This window comes from Mustelus asterias, chromosome 9 (assembly GCF_964213995.1).
Source record: "Mustelus asterias chromosome 9, sMusAst1.hap1.1, whole genome shotgun sequence".
Lineage (NCBI taxonomy): Eukaryota > Metazoa > Chordata > Chondrichthyes > Carcharhiniformes > Triakidae > Mustelus > Mustelus asterias.
In genome coordinates this window covers 31,758,569-31,773,302 of record NC_135809.1, presented here as the reverse complement: position 1 = coordinate 31,773,302, position 14,734 = coordinate 31,758,569, and the positions used below count along the sequence as shown (strand labels likewise).

General features: G+C 42.5%; 1 protein-coding gene across 3 annotated transcripts in view; it reads right to left on the bottom strand.

Moving 5' to 3' along the window:
• immp2l (inner mitochondrial membrane peptidase subunit 2) overlaps positions 1–14,734 on the bottom strand; it is a 539,159-nt gene that overhangs the window by 178,311 nt on the left and 346,114 nt on the right. For all 3 annotated transcript variants that reach the window (XM_078219904.1, XM_078219906.1, XM_078219905.1), the window contains one exon: positions 7,092–7,157. In XM_078219904.1, coding sequence (XP_078076030.1) covers positions 7,092–7,157 — 66 coding nt within the window. The remainder of the gene's footprint in view (positions 1–7,091; positions 7,158–14,734) is intronic.

Genomic DNA, 14,734 nt, shown 5'->3' with positions numbered 1-14,734 from the left:
ATCGCAGTTCACGGTTAAACAACACAAGCTGGGAGCTCAGCCTGTTACTCATGTGTTGTATGAACACTCCTTGCTGAGTGATAAAGCAAGTTCTACCCTCTGTTGTAATATGCAAGAAGATAATTGATTTATAACCAGTGAGGAACATTTTATTCCTTCTTGGATTCATTTGAAAATGGTCAGAGACATGAACAATATCTTAAACCAGGTGAGCATCTGATATTGGGTCAATTTGAATACTGCTTCATTTTTAAGTCATCTTGATGGTATACATCTGCCATTGCGACAGCAGCCTTACATTCTTCAAGATCAAGAACATGTACAGTGACATTTTTATGATGAGATAATTATATCCGTTGTAACTACACATACAAAACAAAGTTCCCTTGGCTTTGATTGTACAATAATATTGGACTAGGTTTCCCTTTCCTTACCAAAGGGTCAGGACATAATTTATATTCAATGGACAAGATTTCGAGTTCCCACCAGCGCCAGAAATGGAAGTGGGCTGGATCAGAAAATAGCCCAACCAGTCAGCAAGCCAGTTCCCCCAATTCATCCGGTCTCTGAGCCATTTTTTGCGCAGATGATGGGGAGGGGTGGTAGATATCCACACACAGCAGGTAGCTGACCAGGTGTTTTAAAAGCCTAATTGAAGTTAATTAAAAGGAGCTCAACTGGGATCTTCCAGTCGGTCTCCAGGTCCCCACCGGCAACGGGGGCCATTTTAGGTGCCTAGAGGCAATAGATGGTGGCCTCAACCAGGCAGACCTAGAGGCCCTCCATAAATGCCTGGGTGCAGGAGCAGCCGCGTGACACCCTGTGAAAGGGCTCCCCATGCATTCCTCCACAGTGTTGGCCTGACTGCAAGATATGGCCCAACAGCTTTGAGAGTCCACCTGCCATTCTTAATTAGATGGCAAGCCCACGTGCTGGCCAATTAAGGTGAATATTCATTCTTTAGTTATGTGGAGAAAGCCAGCCACTGTTATCCAGGAAAATAAAATGTATCGCAGCAGTGCAAGGAGAACTGCAGCACTCTGGAAAGTTGAAAAATATTGTGTTTGCCCTGGTCTGAGTACAGGCTTATAAGTGGTTAATTAGTGGGTTAGCAGCTGGGAACAGAAGAGAGAGAGAGGTGCCCACCAGGATGCATGACCTCTAAAAAAGGCTGCTGCTGACCCGGGGTCTACTGTCACCACTGCATTGGCAGAACCGTCAGGTTGGCACTATTTGTGGCTCAGTTCCCAGTTCCTGCATCCCCATCATCATGCTGTGCAGACAGCATGCTGGAATGGGTGGGATGGAAATTTTGATTGTTCCTGGAAAGGTTTGAGATGATGCAATTGTCTTCCCCGTCCCACTTCCTTTCATGTTCTTCCACTGAACGGCCTGGTTTTGTACTGTTGCCAAGAACAGAGAGCTTCTTCATTTGATATTAGCAGAATAGATAGGTGAAATGTTCCATTTTCAATCTGTTTGATGGGCTGTGTTTGAAACCAAGTACCTCAAAACTCATATGTCCAGAAGATGAGTGCATCAACCCATTAGAATTTGCTTGATGTGGGGATAGATAATGGTGGAGGCTGCAGGTGCATTTCCATTTGCACACTGTCTTGATTTATGAACTGCTGGCAGGCTACCAAGGAAACTAGATCAATTTCCATTAGCTAATGTAAAAGCAACAATGTTATTAGCCACTGTGTTAGTTCACTGAGCTGCACAGATCTCATGAAGATCCAATATCTTATAGCACGTCGTTGGCAGGTTCAGTAACAAAGGGTGGGATTTTCTGGCTGGTTCCTGTCAACGGTGCCCCCCCTCCCCTCCCCCACCACACGGAAACCCCGCTCACAGCAGCAGGACAGGAAGATCCCACCACCGCAGAACACACCGTGGTTGGCAGAACCCGCTCTCAATATAAACTTAGGTTCAGATGGCTGCTAATTGGTCAGATGGTAGGCAAACTGCCCTATACTAAACCTTTCCTCATATGAGGGTGACAACTTGGAGAGACAATAACTGGAATTTCTCCAGGCTTTCTGACAGCGACTGTTCTGCAAACACTTCCAACATTCGTGCAGAACTGAAAGAGCCACAAAAGAAACTGGCAGAGATTTTTTTAAATTGCTGGTTGCGAAAGGAAGCCATTGGAATAATACTTTCAATTGGAAAGATTTCACTGCTAGCAGGAAGCATATCCTTCCAGCGAATCCTTTAGAGAGACTTCCTGAATAGGCTCAGCTAGTGATCTTGTGCATTAACCTCCTTATACGATTACGTTATAGATTCTGGGATGCAGAATGAGATTTCATTTCCCCAAGTTTCTCAAAAACAACAAAGCAGCAGTCCTTTCTGCTCCTGTAGTATCTCCTTGCTTAACTTGATTGCTTTTAACAAGACATTTTCTTGAAGCAGGGAGGAGACAAATTTGTAACCATTGCACACCTGTGAACTGAGCTGCGTATGTTTCAAAATGTAGATTATGCCGCCTGAAAATAGCTCCTAAGGTAATCATAGGACCATAGAACATCTCTACATCTACATCCCAACAGTGCAGAAGGAGGGCATTTGGCATGAGCCAAATGGCCCACCATCCCCGCCCTAGCCCCATAACCCGTGCATTTACCCAATCCACCTAACCTACACATCTTTAGACACTAATGGGCAACTTAGCATGGCCAATCCACCTAACCTGCACACCTTTGGACTACGGGGGAAAACCAGTGCAGCCGGGAAAAAAAAGTACTCAGACATGGGGAGAACATGCAAATTCAACACAGACAATCACCCAAGGCTGGAATCGAACCCAGGTCCCTGGCACTGTGAGGCAGCAATGCCAACCACTGTGCCACCATGCCATCCTTTTCATAATGTGTTGTTCCAAAAATTTTGTAAAATAACTGAAAGAGATAGTTTTTTCTTTAAAAGTGATAGTTGATGAAAAGCCCAGTTTAAATTAAACAGATGTGAGGAACTCCAAACACATCTTACCCAAAACATGTTCAACACTGGGGAAGGCTAAACTGAGAAAAAGGTTTTTAATGGCAATAATAATCTTCTTAACACTCAATTTGTACGTGTATTTGAGGGCTTATTGGGAAGGGGCAAGCTAAGGTTTGGCAGCACTGGAGTTGCAATATATGCTAAACATTTTCCTCAATCTTATTCAAGCCTGTAATGACTCAGGAAGTCAGACTGGAAAGGAACATCATTCAACACAGAATGTAAAGTAAAACAACTACTGTGCTATATACACACACTAATCCCTGCCTGGGACTGCAATTAACTGGGCCTGCCTTCTAGAAGGCTCAGGTAAAGAGTTTCAGCTGGGCAGGCTACTGCCTGTTACCAGGGGAACCCATACTCAATGAGCCCCACTGGAAGATCAATCATTGATTTCCCATGGGGGTTATCAACTCCTTCTCTCCCCATCCCCAAGTCTGAGGGTTCCCCCTCTCTCCCATGACAATAAGGCCTTCTCCATCTCTTCACCAGTGGCCTCATTCCCATTGCTTGTAAGGTCTGGTCAGGGGCCATGTAAGGTACAGATGAATGCCTCTTCCGTGAGGAGTGTCAAAGAGCCACTACACAGGGCTCGTCCTCGGTGGATGTCCACTGTCTCTGTCTCCATTTCCAAATTAGAATCTTCATTGTCCAGATGATTGGTTCTTGAGGTTTTAGAGGGTGTGGTTTCCTGTCCACAGGTTGGTGTGAAGAATGCCGATGGTGGCATATCCATAGAAACAATTGCTTCTGCGGGGATTTCCCTGTGGTGGAGGTGATCTACGTGCTTCTTTAAGGTCTTTTCCCTGCATGACACCGGTCCTACGTTCTCGAGAATAACTGTGGGCGGCAAGATGGCACAGTGGTTCGCACTGCTGCCTCGCAGCGCCAGCGACCAGGTTCAATTCGGGCCTTGGGTGACTGACTGTGTGGAGTTTGTACGTTCTCGCCGTGTCTGCGTGGGTTTCCTCCGGATGCTCCGGTTTCCTCCCACACTCCAAAGATGTGCAGGTTCGGTGGATTGGCCATGATAAATTGCCCCTTAGTGTCAGGGGGATTAGCAGGGGAAATACATGGGGTTACGGGGATAGGGTATGGATGGAGTTGTTGTCAGTTCCTGCTCGATGTGCCAAATGTTCCTTCTGAACTGCAGGGATTCTATGATTCTATCCCAGAATGCATGGAGAGCCAACACTGAAGTTACTCACATGGACTGTATCTCCCGGTTTGAAGTCTCTATCCGGTCTAAACATCATGGTCCCTTTTCTAGGCTTTTTGTTTTAACTCAATGTTGCCAGCCAAATTTGGGAATGTAATGACTTCACTGAGGCCCATGAGGTTAGCATCTTGGAGTACGAGCTCCCTGATTGAGGTCATAATTGGCTGCCCAATCAGGAGGCCTCATCTGTATATAAAAATGGGACTGTCAGGTCTTCTGAGACTCCGGATTCTGACTGTGTGCCAGAAGCACTCCATGAGTGGAATAGAGTTTGTAAATAAAGGGAATCTGGTGAAGGGACACCGGCCACTGAGGAGTTATTTCAGGGAAAGTCAAGCTAAGTCTAGTCCAAATGTGTCGGCCCATCAAAAGCTCCATTGTCTATCCCTACTGTCATATGCGGCATAGTCATACAGTTAAAAAGGAAAGGTGCGAGCTTTGTTTCCAGAGAACCCGTGGTTCATTTCTTCATGCCTCTTCTGAATGTCTGAACCGCCTGCTCAGCCAAGCTGTTTGAAGACAGATGGTAGTGTGCCACATGGATGTACCTCACTCCTTTCTTACTCAAGAAGGTCCAAAATTCCCCATTGGCAAACGGAGTCCCGTTGTCTGTTACGAGAACCTTGGGGATACCTGGGCTAAAATATTGACAGAGTTTCCCTCCCTGCCTCTAAGTCTGAGTGTAAAATCTCCCACCCTCCCTCTTTTGCAAACATTAAATCCTCCCTCCACCCAATCATTGATGTGCATGCAACTCTTCCCTCTTGTGCTCCACTAACCAGACCCTCCCTACTCTATAGTCTGCATGCCACTTGCAAGTGGGAAATGACCGAATATAAGTGGCATGCAAGTGTCCACCCTCACTTTGCTCATGACTTTGAGGTGAGTGCAACATTCAAGGCCTACATTCAACAGGGCCATCCCACTTGTGCTATACAAAACCCACCCAGTCCCCTGCAAAGTCTGAGCTTGCTCTTTCAATGTTGGTTTCCAGATCCACCACCCCAATGATCCCTCTGCCTGCCATCATTCACTTCCCTTCCCCCACCAACCCTCCCCTGTTTCCTTTACCCTCATCTTCTTTGTCAACCCCCACCTCCAGCCTGATTCCCATGCTGGTTTCTGTTCGTAGAGTGCAGCCCTGCCTGAGACCCACAAACTGAATTCAGTTCTCCCAGAGAAGTGCTGCACCCATCATGAGCAGTCATGCTAGATTCACACACCACTCTTACCTTTCACATAGTTCTGGCATTGCTGACAACTCAGAGCAGCCCTGTTGAATGTAGGCCTTGAATGTTGCACTCACCTCAAAGTCATGAGCAAAGTGAGGGTGGACACTTGCATGCCACTTATATTCGGTCATTTCCCACTTGCATGGCACATAATTAAGGGAGAGAATAGGATTTGGGCGACCTGTGTATTAATGAATATTCATTACATGAAAATGGGGTTCCCGACTTGGACCCCAGTGGAGAAGCTGCCCCCCCCACCTCTCAATGAAGGTGCTATGTGAAAATTCTGGCTTGCTTTCCCATTGGCAGATTTCAGATTTTGGTCCTTGTAATAAGTCTTTGGAGGCAGAAGTCCCTTCACCAAAATCCTTTTATTTACAAACTCTAACAGCAGTACACAGAGTACTAATAGTTAGCAGTCTATCTCCGGAGGTGTCAGAGGAACTGACCACTCCCGGTTAAGTATAAGGCAAAGTCTTCCTGATTGGCCCATCAATTAGATCCTTAATCTGGGAGTTCATATTCCAATAAACCAACTTCAATGGCCTGATTGACGTGATTACAGTCCTCACTCTGAATTTTCCGATTCTGCCGCCATGAAACCACTGGCAAGACCAGAAAATTCCACCCGCTATTTCTCTTTCCTTCTTCAGTTCTGATGAAGGATGGGGAACCTGAAGCACCAATAATCTATCTTTTTTATCCAGATGCTGACTGATCTGCTGTTAATTTTCAACATTTTCTGTTTTCACTTCCAAAGCTTGATTCATCCATCACTTTTGTCAATCAAACTGGTTACCGGAGTCATTTCTGGAGCTTTCTATTACAAGTAAGTAGACCTTTTCATTATGTCCTGATTGTCAGACATGCTACACAGTCCCACATAAATAGCATAAAGATTCCTCACCAAGACAGCTCCGGTGAAACCGGTGCTCAAAAACGGTCTTCAAAACTACATCACATACTTTAGCAATAGAAAACATCGCAAGAAAACTAAGCGCAAGAACTGACATTACATCCGTCTACACTTACCATCTACCATGTTAAAACAATGCAACTTCATCAATGAATTTTCTACACTCCAAGCTAATGTCAAAATAGCAAGCATGTGAATCAAGGAATAATGAAAAAGGTAGGAGTCATTTTCCGTCCATTCCTCATTTAAATCTCATAACCACCAGGGTGATCAATTTCAAAACCCTATTAGTTCTGCTTCTGCCAGCCATTTGGATTCTCATTTCAAGATCACCTTGCAATACAAAACTGCAGAGACGAACCATTTCAACGCAAGATTTATGATAAGTGCCACTGCGAGAGCATATTTACCAAGTGTGCAAAACCAACCACTAAATGGGCAACATATACATTTTCGCCGCCAGAAGGGATTCTGTTAAGTATTTAGAATTTTAGTAATAACTTGGAAATAGATTAGCAACATTGAATTTGCCTTGGTCAGAACGTGAAAAGGCAGCACTTCTTTTAAAAAGCACCAAAGCAATTTGGCCTTTCTAATATGTCACCGTGACAATCACAAGAATTCAGAATGGAAATTCAGCTGAGGTTTTATACTTGATTAACTGTCATATATCACAGAAATCTTAAGAACCAAGTCATTACAGCACAGAATACTTTACCTGATGATATCTCCTTCAAGGGCAATGACTCGCTTGATTATTTTCTGTTCTGGGTTTTTGGGTGACCTGAAATAAAAGGACAAGGTTATACAATCTGTAATGTCCTTTTAACATTTGATTGGTTTAAGGAAACTCATTGAAATTTGAAAACAGAAATAGAGACCATTAGAGTCATATGGGAGCTGCTGTGCTCCTTGACATGGTATATCAATCACAGTTAAGATCCACTGTGAAGTTGTATCTTATCAGAATCCAACTCCATCATCGAAAAGCAATATATAAAAGACTCTGAGTAGCTGTGAGGCTTTTGAAATAACTTCTGAGTATTGTGACAAAGTAAATCAAGAAATCATTTATAGTTTTGAGATAGGGAAAAATTACTTAAAGCCAAAGTGAATGACATGTCAGTCACAGTATTCCTTCCACATGCATACATTTTCAGATTTCAAAGCATTCACAACCTTCTGAATCATGAATTAATAAACTCCTAGGCGTAATACATTTAAATGAAGAATATTTGTTCACTGTAAATTTAGGTAACATAAGAATGTCAAATCTATTTTATTCTTTCATGGGATGTGGGCTTTGCGGCCCAGTCAGCATTTATTGCCCATCCCTAATTGCCCTGGACTTAAACTAAGTCGACCACATTTCTCTGGACCTTGAGTCACGGGTAGGCCAGACCAGGTCAGACTAGCAGATTTATCCGAAAGAACATTAGTGAACCAGACAGGTTTTTACAACAATCAATGATAATTGGCATGGTCACCATTATTGAGACAGGGTATCAATTCTAGACTTATTAACCAAAAGTAAATTTCATCAGTAGCCATGGTGGGTTTTGAACCTGTATCCCAGAGCATTTGTCTGGGCCTTTGGATTACTAATCCAGTGATATTACCAATGTGCCACCATCTCCCCGAAAAAAAGATAATGGATTTATACAGAACGCCAGATAAAATAAAAATAAAATGTTTAATAGAGGTTGTGCAAGAGAAATAGTCTGTCACTGTAAAATTATACTCCACTGCAAAGCCTCTGTATCCCCTCTCAGGAACAGAATAAGCAAAGCTTCAATGAGGTCGCAAATAGAATTTAAATATTATGCGTATCTTTTTATATGTGTTACATATTGCTTTAAAAATTATACAAAACTGCTCAAAGATTCTGTAAGAAATGGCTGTCACTTCTCAGAGCAGTCATTGTACAATAGTTTGTCAGGATGTTTTAATTGGGCTATAATGTGCTGCATCAGGGTATTTAATGGTGACTGCTGTGCCTTAGACTGGCCTTGAATGTTCAGGTTTTTAAAAGTTTTCCTTGAAAAATTGCTGAAAACACAAGCTGATATATCAGTTCATTGAGGAAAACCAGATATCTGTTGCCTGAGTGAATAGGACACCAACTATGTCCACCTGTAACCAGTAAGATTGAGGGATTGTGAAATTGACAATGAGGACAAAGAAGGAACAATCAAGGAGTAGGCCACTTGGTTCCCCAAGCCTGCACTGTCATTCAATAGGATTATGGCTGATCTGATTGCGACCTCAACTCCATATTCCCACTGACCCCCGATAAGCTTTCACCCCTTTGCTTATCAAGAATCTATCTAGCTCTGCCTTCAAAATGTTCAAAGATACTGCTTCTGCCATCTTTTGAGGAGGAGAGTTCCAAAGACTCACGACCCTCTGACAGAAAATATTTCTCCTCATCATTGTGTGGGAGAAGTGGGTTCCGGTTTGTGTGACACTGGCAGCAGCATTGGGGAAAGGGAGGATGTAGCGTTGAGTTGTCGCGTTCACCTGAATCATGCTGGGGCTGACATTGGAGCGAGCCACATAATTAGGGAAGTAAAGAGGGTTTTACAGTGACCCACAAACCAGACCAATTCTCCCACACCGGTCTTTCAGGTATTCATTTCTTTAATCTTATTTGTCATATGCCAATTTGCACGTGGCTCAAGATTATCTTTGAAGTTCTGCTTCTTAATTTGGTGCCTAGCTCCTCATAATGACTATTCAGAACCTCATGCCTCATTCTGCCTATGCCGTTGGTACCCACATGGACCAACACAACTGGATCCTCCCCCTCCCACTGTAAGTTCATCTCCAGCCCTGGGCAGATGTCCTGATCCCTGGCACCAGTTCGGCTGCGCAGCTTTCTGGACTCTTGCTCACTGCTGCAAAGAACCGTGTTAATCCTGCCCCCCCATACTCCCCCCTACTACTACTACATTTCTTTTTGCTCCCTCCATTTGAATGGCTTCCTCTACTACGGTGCTATGGTCAGTTAGCTCATCCATCTTGCAGCCCCCACTCTCATCCAAACAAGCTGAAAGAACCTCAAATCCATTAGACAATTGTGAAGACTGAGGCTCTTGCACTCCTGCTCTCTGGGTCCCCTTACATGCCTCACTCGCAGTCACACGCTCCTGATTGGTCAGATCAGAAGACCAGTCCTCAGAGGTGTGACTGCCTCCTGCACATAGTGTGCAGGTAACTTTCCCTCTTCTAGATGTTAATTAGAGTGGATAATTCAATTTCAAATCAGGTACTAAAAGAGAAATAGAGGGAGGGATAGAAATATTAGATTAAGGGAGAGAAAACAAAGAAGCAGAAGAGAGAAGTAAAAAAAAGTATTATATTTATAAAGTCTCCAACAACAATTAAAAACTGAAGAAATGAGACTCCATACTTGTAATAGTTAATTCATACAGTTCTCTGCATAAGTGAGCCACACAGCGAGCTGCTAATGTTGAATTGGTTTTTAGTGTAATTATTAGCACAATCAGGATTTTTTAGCAAGTGTAGTCCAATCATGGAATCACATCTAATTTGGGACACTACTTACCTGGCATAACATTGGTATTGAAATTCATATACCGCATTACTCATTTGTGTGTAGGCAGAACATGTTTATGGCTTGATAGCAGCATCCTGTTAGTCATGGATACCACTTGTGTTGCTACTGCATAGTGTAATGGAAAATTTTAACAAAAGGAACAAAGCAGACCACAGGTCCAGATGGCCAAACCTGGGCTATTTCGATAAGGAGGAACTAAAATGATTAAAACTCAAGGTTGAGCAGCTGCACAAGGGGGCAGTTGAGAAACTGCAGAAGTGAACAGAATAATGAGAACTAGCTGAATGATGACGATAAGACAGTACAGCTAGAAGGAGAAAAACAACTCCTTATACGGAATGGAAAAGTACTAATATTGTATTAGCTCATTACTGCCTGGGTGCCTGTGTAGCCCACCTAGCAGCAGAATAGGTATAAAGACTGTAGTTTGCTGTACTCGGGCGCGCCTGCCATCCCCCCCCCCCCCCCCCATCCTCTCGAGTGGCGGGAGGAACGCGTCCTCTGCAAAGTAAAAATAAACGTTGTTCCTATCCATGGCTGACCGTCACTGAATCCTATTTTTCCACCACAATAGTAAGAGACAGAAGGAGCTTGTCCATGCGTTGTGCCTTTTTCAACTAAACTAGCCATTCCCTGGGTCATTCCCCATGGCAATGCTTTCGCCAATTAGGGTTGACCTGCCTGGTTTGAATTTGAACAAAACCTTGGCAGTTAACTGTTTCCTGGTGCATCTTAAATGGCAATGCCTCAAGCAGAATCCACTTGTCAACCAATCGGCACTCTCTTCTCATGCAGTAGAAATTGTTTCCTTTATTATTGGTATTTTTACGAACTGTCCTGATGCATGCAAGACAGAAAGCTTCATAAGCATGTCTCCTTTTTCTGCAATACAAGTTCTGTACTATCAAATAACTATAATCATCAGTACAAACTGATGGTTACATTACTAGATGCTAGATTCTAATTATCACTTTCTTTTTTGAACAATAGATTATGGATTTGAAGATTAAAGAAACAGGTAGACCTTAACTTGAGGTATCAGGAACACAAGGAGTTAGTATTACACCATAATTTAGATTTTATTTTTGTCTTGCTGATGAGAAAGTTGGTTGATTGTTTTCTCTGAACTTTCATCCCTCTTGTTGCTGTAATTTTTCATGTAATAAAGAGATAATCAGTTGACAAGGTGCCTTAGGAGAAATATAGAGCTGAATTTGAGATCCAGGGTTTTGAGTCTGATGCCAAGATGAAATTTGGTTGAGAACTGGAATTGGCGGTGCCAGGACCTTGCAGGATATTTTTGAGGAGGCAGCTAATTAAGAGGTCACTTCCGAGAGCCAATTTAATTAAGGGTGTTGTGTGAATCCCATAATTAGGAATGCCATGGGAGCATCCGAGGCTTTGGCCACCTGGCGAGGTGGGTGCTGCCAATGTAGGTGGGAGAAATACCAGATGCCTTAAACTGGAGGCACACCTTTTGAAGACTTGAGAAAGTTTAAAAAATAAAATAAGGCCACAGTTATGCCCTGTCCTCAAAAAGCAGGATACATTCATTCTGGTCAATTATCAGTCCATCAGTCTACTCTGTCTCAGCAAAGTGCCACTGACTGTGCTGTCAAGGACCACCTACTCAACAACAAAATACTCACTAATGCTTACCCTGGGTTCTGATCAGACAACTTGGCTCCTTACCTCAGAACAAACTCGATCAAAACAAGAACAAAATGCTGAATTACAGAGGTGAGGTGAGAGTGACTGTCCTTGACATCAAGGTAGCATATGACTGAGTGAGGCATCAAAAAGCCCTGGTAAAATTAAAGTCAATGGGAATCAGGGGAACAGCCCTCCATTGGCTGCAGCCATGCCGAGCATAAAGGAAGATGGTTGTGATTATTGGAGGTCAATCACCTCAGGCCCAGGACATTGCTGCAGGAGTTCCTCAAGGCAGATTCTGAGGCCCAGCCACCTTCAGCCACTTCATCAAAGACCTGCCCTCTATAAGGTCAAAAGTGAGGATGTTCCCTGATGTTTGCAGTGTTCAGTTCTATTCACAACTCCTCAGATAATGAAGCAGTCCATAACCACACGCAATAAGACTGAGACAACATTCGGGACTGAACTGACAAATGGCAAGTAACAACTGTGTCACACAAGTGACAGGGAATGACCATTTCCAACAAGAGAAATTCTAACTACCTCCCACTGACAATCAACAGTATTACCATCACCACATACCCACAATTAAAATCCTGGGGGTCACCACTGATCAGAAACTTAACTTGACCAGCCATGTAAATACTTATGGCAAAAAGATCAGGTCAGAGGCTGGGCATTTTGTGGTGAGTGACTCATCTCCTGATTGGTCAAAGCCTGTCCATAATCAACAAGGGATAAGTCAGGCATATGTTAGAATAGTCTCCGCTTGCCTGGGTGAATGCAGCTCCAGCAACACTTAAGAACTACAACACCATCCAGGGAAAGCAACCTACTTGATTTGGATTCTATCCACCGCTTTAAACATATTCTCATTCACGACTGATACAGAGTGGCAGCGGAGTATATTGTCTGTAAGATGTATAACAGAAACTCACCAAGGCTGCTTCTGCAACACCTCACAAACCTGTAACCTCTACCACCTAGAACGAATAAGGGCAGCAGCGCATGGGAACACCACCACCTGCAAATTCCTCTCCAAGTTATATGCCATCCTGGCTTAAAAATATATAATTGTTCCTTCATTATTGCATGGTCAAAGTCCTGGAGCTCCCTAAAATGAAAGCAAAGTGCTGCAGCTGCTGAAAATCTGAAATGAAAGCACCAAGTGCTGGAAAAACTCAGCAAGCCGAACAGCATTTGTGAAGTGAGGAAGTTAATAGTTCGAGCTTAATATGGCTCTTCACATAACAACATTATGTGTGTACACAAACCACATGGACTGTAGTGGTTCAAGAAGGTGGTTCACCACCAGCTACTGAACGGCAATTAGAGATGGGCAATTAATGAAAAATACACGACATACATTTCCAATTTAGTCTTTGGAATCAAAAAACAGAATTTCTAAATCTGAAAATGATGAGAAACTGGAGAAAGTAGTAAATATCGCGGAGACAGGTAACAAATTAAAAGACGACATGAATAAACTTGTGCAACGGACATGTAACTGGCAAATCAACTTCAGCATAGATAAGTGTGAGGTACTACATTTTTGTAAGAAAAGTGAAGAGCTCACATAGCCTTTGAAAATAATTACCTAAATGGGAAGGATCTGAGAATACAAATACACATCCATAAATATAGCAATAAGGGTTAATAAGGCCATAGAAAAAAAATGTAAGCCAAGCACTAGGGTTTCTTTCTAGAGATAGAATTGAAAAGTAAACACGTTATGTTAAATTTGCATTGAACCTAGGTCAGACCACACATGGAGAACTGCACAGTTCTGACTACCATGAGAAAAAAAAGATACAGAAGCACAGAAGAGGGTGCAAAAATGGTTTACCATGCTGACACCAGAACTGAGGGTAGTTGCAGCTCTATTGTGTACACTACACATTAGGAAGCCCTTTGGAAGGATGCAGGGGGGGATAGACCAATATGATACCAGGCTTGAGGGGCTTCAGCTCGGTGGAGAGACTGAGGAATTTGGGATTGACCTCCTTAGAGTAGGAAGGTGAAATTTAATAGAGGTGTTTAAAATTAAGAGGGGTTTTAATAGAGTAAATAAGGCAAAGTTGTTTCTACTTGCAGTCTTGCCTGGAAACACAGATTGGCAAGAGAATAAAAGAATAATGATCCGCAATGCACTCCTTGAAGAGGAAGCAGATTGAATAGTAATGTTCACAGGAGGATTGAATAGATACATAAAAATGAAAAAATTGAATGGTTATGGGGAAAGGACAGGAGAGTGAGATTAACTGGTCAGCTCTTTCAAGGAGGCACGTTGGGCTGAATGGCTTCTTCCTATGCTGTAAGATTCTATGATTCACAGCTCCAGTTTATCTTCATGCTTCATCAATTGGGAAGAGAGGTAAACAGCAGTACCTACAATGTGATGTTTCATGTTGATGTCCTTCTGCTCAAAATCCAGATTTCCCCTCAATTTTTCAGGACTGATTTGTAAGAAATAACATACAGCGACAGTCTGTCTGACTCAATACTTCGCACATCTTGTACGCCTTCTGACATTCTACCTCGCATATTAAATTGTTTTGCTGTCCTCCTCTGCCTATTATCACGCTGACATGCATAACCTCATTACCAGAATAAATAAGATAGTGGACGGTAAAATACCACGGAAGCAATTTGGAATTGTAGCCAAAGCACAGTTTTCAACATGTATCATTGTATTTTAAAAAATCTGAAAAAATTATGCAAATTGTACAGGACTGCAACAATACATAATCTAAATGACAGTATTCAGGTCTGACTATATCAATATGACATTTCATAAAGCTAGAGCAATCTAATTGTATTAGGAATATTTAAAATCATATGTGCGATGAAAATGGTGATGCTTTGCATTTGTTTCAACTGTATAGGAATTCTTACTTAAAACTGACTTTAATACATGAAATGCAATATCAGTTCCGTATGGTTTTCAAATAGATGCCCCACAAGATTAATAGTTAATCTTTAAATTGGCTAATGGATAATTAGTTAATATGAGACGTTACCTGATTTGGCCATCTTGTAAGTATTAGAATAATTAACCTTACACTCTGCCTAATATTGTAAGTTATACTGAATATAACGGTGCTAAGACAAGCTTGACTGATTATTAG